The sequence below is a fragment of the Dioscorea cayenensis genome, chromosome 1, assembly GCF_009730915.1.
Source record: "Dioscorea cayenensis subsp. rotundata cultivar TDr96_F1 chromosome 1, TDr96_F1_v2_PseudoChromosome.rev07_lg8_w22 25.fasta, whole genome shotgun sequence".
NCBI classification, from domain to species: Eukaryota; Viridiplantae; Streptophyta; class Magnoliopsida; order Dioscoreales; family Dioscoreaceae; genus Dioscorea; species Dioscorea cayenensis.
Genome location: NC_052471.1, coordinates 854935 through 860461, shown reverse-complemented (window position 1 = coordinate 860461; position 5527 = coordinate 854935). Strand labels below are relative to the sequence as shown.

The 5527-nt window shown below is 32.8% G+C and overlaps 1 protein-coding gene across 1 annotated transcript; it reads left to right on the top strand.

Annotated features, from left to right (window-relative positions):
• Window positions 1-727: 727 nt before the first annotated feature.
• On the top strand, window positions 728-1123 carry LOC120262251 (RING-H2 finger protein ATL79-like). The gene has a single exon (XM_039270336.1). The coding sequence runs from the start codon at window positions 728-730 to the stop codon at window positions 1121-1123; it is 396 nt and encodes a 131-aa protein (XP_039126270.1).
• The last annotated feature ends 4404 nt before the right edge of the window (window positions 1124-5527 follow it).

The following is a 5527-nucleotide window of genomic DNA, read 5'->3' as shown; positions in this document are numbered from 1 at the left end:
AAGGCGTGATTTTGATGTGCTGAGAAGCAATAAGTGAATGTGATGGTAGCTTAAAGTTGTATATGTTGATGTTTGGGATCTAATGAAATTCATTTTGGCTTGACAAAAAAAAATCTCATTTAGAGAGATAAAATACCAATCTAGACTAAATATGTCGTCAAAATGATTTGAGACTCTCTTGAAGCCAAAGTATACCGGATGACCAATGTCATTTTCATTTATTTATTTTATATATTATTTTTAGATATTCATAAAATTATCTAAAATAAAAACGTCTTACAAAAAATGTGAAGAAAAAGAAATGAATAAATCAATGAAATTAAAATAATCAAATTAGAATTTTGAAGCCAATCCACCCAATTAAACAAGGTTATCAGGTTGATTTCGACTTCAGCCAAACAGTTCTTCGTATATTCTTTATATTTATATTTTTATATTTATATATATATATATATTTGATTATTTAAAATTTTATCTTAAATTAAAATATACAATCACGTGCAATTCACGTGCCATTTTATGCAGGCGTTCTTCTTAGTACTTATTAGTGTGATTATTCTTCAGAGCTTGAAAAACTTCTTTCTTTTCAAAGACTTAAAACACAAAGATGAGACCACCACCACCACCACCACCACCTCATCCTCCTCCTCCTTCATCATCACCAGGTCAGCCATGTCCTTCTGAGAAATGGAGTCCCTACTCAAACTCCAGAGAGTTAAATGCCAACATGGGCTTCATCTTCATCCTCATCCTCTGCGCCATAGGACTCACCTTCTTGGTTCACGCCGCCATCCACTTCATCCTCCGCCGCTACCACCACCACCGCATGAGCTCAACCAACCTCAAATCACTACACAACAACGAAGTTTCCATCACGTCAGCACCACCCACCCTATTCTTCTCTTCCGAAACCAAGCTCACCGCCGGTGAGGTGGAGTGCGCCATTTGCCTGGCCGAGTTCAACGCCGGCGATGGCCTCCGTGTCTTGCCTGCATGCGGCCATGGTTTTCACGTTACGTGCATTGATGCATGGCTTTCCACCACGTTATCTTGTCCCACTTGCCGTGCCATTGCTCAGCCACCAAACATTAACAATGTATCTGATGATCAGTTGCAGAATTGAAAGCAATTCAATCAATGTTTATTAGTACTATATAATTACTGTTTATTGTTCTTCTTCATTTGAATGACTGAGAGAATTAAAGAGTAGTAGTCATTAGATGATTGATGGTTTTTCATTAATGCACCAACCACTCTGTCTTTCTTTAGATCCGTTTATTGTGTTGAGGGAAGTTGTCACTTGTCAGAGCGTGCATGGGAAATGGGATACATGCAGTGGGATGTATGCGGCAACTGGCAGGGTAGTTGAGCGCATGCAGGTCGCCACGTTGTGGCCTTCTCTGTTCGAACAAGCGTCTGTTTCGGCAATGTATTGGCTGTAAAAGCTTAATTTTTGACTTCTTTGATTTATTATTGGAACTTTTTTTTTTTAATGTTTTTTTTAACATGCATTTGTTGAACAGTGGGCGCCAGTTGGGAGTGGGATTTGAGTAACTTTTTATTAAATGTTGTTTGTTTTTTATTTTATTTTTAAAAATGTAACTTTTTCAACCATGTCACTGAGAGTCACGTCAATTGGCATGTAATTAATTAATTAATTAATTTGAGAATATATGGAGTTCTCTCAGTGCATTGACCATGCATTGTCTTGTTGTTGCTAGCATATAGTATAATACTATATTGCTTCTAAAACAAATACTATAGAAAAGCCAAACTCGTTTTAAATATTGAGAGGCTTTACAATAATAAAAAATTAATTTTGATGGGAAAGAGAATATTGAAAGAGACATTTTTTCCTTTGTTCAAATTCGTTTTGTTTTGTGTTTTTTATATCTTATTTTCTCGTTATTATTGTTTGTTTTTTTTTCCTCATCATTCACGGGTAATTCTACTCGCGGCGGAGCTTTCCAATTCCATTTAATGTGCATTTGTAGTAATGTGCATTTGTAGTTGTTAATAATTAATTATGAGGTTGGAGTATTGATAATCGAAATATTAGTATTAGTTTATTATTTTAATCCAAGCCATTTTTTAACTTTTTCACCAAATAATTTCAACCCAAGACAATTGGTATCCGGTCCAACAAAAACTTTTCTTAAATGATTGAAGGGAAGAATTTTTTTAAAATGATGGTGAAATTTTGATTTACGGATTTACCAAGACATTTTTAATTGTATCAACAGTGATTGTATGTTTCAGTACTATGCATTGACGGCTATCTTTGTTTACTCCATAAAAAATTATACATATTCCTATCTTCTTTAGGCCGCTCATTTGGGAGAAAAAAGCTTTTCATCATATTGATAAAAAAAAATTTCATCAAACTATCAATTTAAAATCACTTGAATATCAAGACATGTTGATAAATTTCACTTTCAAATTTAATTTTAGCATACAATGAAAATATTCGAACAATCACATTTCACAAAACAAACACAATAACTATTCAAAATTCTCCAATCCTCTTTCCGTTTATAATCACAAACTAAGCATTATAGCTCACAACTTTATATAAATCCATTAATTTTCAAAACAATTAACTATAACTCATGAAAATACAGAAATACCATAAAGAAAAAATAGTTTAGAATTAAGAACATAAATACAATTAATTAAACAAAAATGAAAATATTAAAAATGTAAAACTTGGTCAAAAAACCGAGTGGCTCCTCATCTCTGGTGAGAGCTTTAGTGTGTTCTAGTTTCCTCGCTTTTTGCTTGGACGTATTGTCTTTCTTTCAATAAAGTTGTGGTTTATCCATTATTTAAAAAAAAACAACAACAACAACAACAACAACGAGTGGCTTGTCCACCTTAATTATGAAAAAAAAGGAGGTAAATTAAAACTTCCCACCTTGACAAACAATTTAACAACTGAAATCCAGAAAATCAGCTCTAATTGATCATTGATTGGCCTCACATATTTACAAGAGCAACCAAGCACACACGGACACACAAAGAAGGCACTTAAAAAACATTTAATCTTGTTCACTCTCTAGAAAAATGAAATACAAAAAAAGAAAAAGGGCACACTGATGAGTTCCAATACAGGCAGGGCATCCAATAACACTTCTCTTGGAGTTGGAGTCCATGGTTGCACAATGCATCTCCTTCTATACAAACTCCATCAAGCATACATATATATGATAATATGATTTGACCCACTAATTAAGCAGCAGCACTGGCAAGCTTCATGACTTTTGAGTATGATGCCATTAATGTGATTTTCTCCCTTACATTCTTTTCTTGGCTCTCTGGGTCTTCTTGAGAATGCTGGAATATTATGGAGAGGATGAGACGGACAAAGAGCTAAGATCACCAGAGCAAGGATTAGCATGCAGAAGAGGGTTACAAGGGTGATTATGAACATGCTGTGTGAGCTGAGCTCAAGTCTCCAGCTTTGGAGTGTGGATCCCTTTATTTAGGTACTGGTGGTTCTTGTTGATGCTTCTTGTTGAGAAGTTTCAGAGAGACAGAGAGACAGAGAGAGAGAGAGAGAGAGAGAGAGAGAGAGAGGACACAAACGAAGGTCATATGGAAAGTGAGTTTTGGTATATTGCATGGGTGCATGGGTCCTTTGCATGGGTTGGGTGCTAGCCTCTTTGACGAGGCATATTCCAATCCTAATATGTACAGAGAAAGAGGATACGTTAATATTACCAGAGTATTGTTTGATTCTGGTCTATCACAACCTGAAAATGTGTCATTAATTTTTTTCTAAAAACATATATGAGATTTTGATAAGTCAAAACCAAAGAAATATACTATGGTTTTGGAACCAGAAAATATAAACTCAAAGAATATATATATTAGCTCCTCGCATGTGGTTTTTCATATTTAAATAAAAATATTTGAGCTAAAATTTTGTGGCTATGGTAGTATTTTTGTTTGGAGGATGCATGGTGACATGGCTCAAAAATATATATATATATATATATATGGGTGCATGTTGATATGGTTCAATAATTTTTTTTTAGATAAATATATATAAACCATGTCTTGAACTCTCAAACTTTTGAAATTAAAAAAAAAAATGAAATATCAATTTTAAATAGTCCAATCATGTTTTTCGTATGTTAATATATATATATATATATATATTACAACTTATTTGAATTATTGTTGAGACCATTATCACTATACAATTATGGGGATATATGTGGGAGCAAGTATTATGTTATAAGATAATCCATAAATTAATACTAACTCTATAGAAATATATGTAAGTAAAATTATCTTTATTTTATTAGTAAACATGGGAATGCTATCACAAGTTGATTTTGATGTATTGATATTATGTTTGGTGCAGGGAACACTGAAGGACTAAATGAAAATGAGTCAACGGGCATTGGATTGTTATTATATTTGGGTTTTGTCTTTTAGAATTTAATCCAATAGTATGGTTGCAAATAGATTATTTGAGTCACACAAGCCTAATACAATGGACAACAAAATAGTCTAAAATTTTTCATGGAATTGAAACTTATATATTATCTTGAGACTTGTGAATTATAATAATCATGGAGTAATAATATTGATAAATAATAATGATATTAAAGTTAAGGGTGGATTTCTAGTACTTGGAGCATCTTTTGGTACTCAGTTGCCTCCACAGAATACGGATGGATATCATAATGGACGGGTGAAGACAAGAACCGTTTGCATGCACAAATTGGCACAATTTAATTATAAATAACATAAATTTGTACATCGATTAAATCCAAACTTTAAAAATGATCCATCTTAAATGACTAAGGAATGGTGCATAAGCAACCTCAAAAATGAAAAGGCAAATATCTTACAAAGTGATATATATATATATATATATATTAACAATTTTTTTAAATATCACCCATCCAATACCCAACAATATAAACCATACTAACAATTTATTATTAATTTTTTAATAAAAAATGAATAAACCACATTTATTAAACGAAAAAGCACGCCCAAACCACCAACAAGAGTACAGAATCAATCTCACCAAGAGTGAAGAAAAAAACAAAAGAAAGGCAACAACAAACTAGAGAAAAAACAACACAAGTAGTTAGCTAGAGAAAAAAACCCCTAGGCAACACCAGTACTAGTCCTCGCCTTGAGAGAACGCCAATTCTGCTGGAGCACCTTGCTCCAAGTCCCTGGAAGAAAGAAAATCAAAATACGCAATTTAATTTGGATAATCTACTTCTACACAACTTTGGTGATTCAGAATACACAATTTAATTAATTTTTTTTGAAATAATTATTAGTAAAATTAAAAAATATTTAATCTTGATTAATACTGACTAAATCTATCTTATTTTTGGAGAAAAAAAAATTTCTGATCCTTGAATCACAATTGCGTGGCCCGGCCCATTATTTGTGAAATGGGCTGATATCTAACTTAAAAAACGCGCTATAACATTACGAAAGCTTCCTATAAATAGAGCCCACGGCCTCTCCTCAAGATTTAGAAAGACATCTTCAG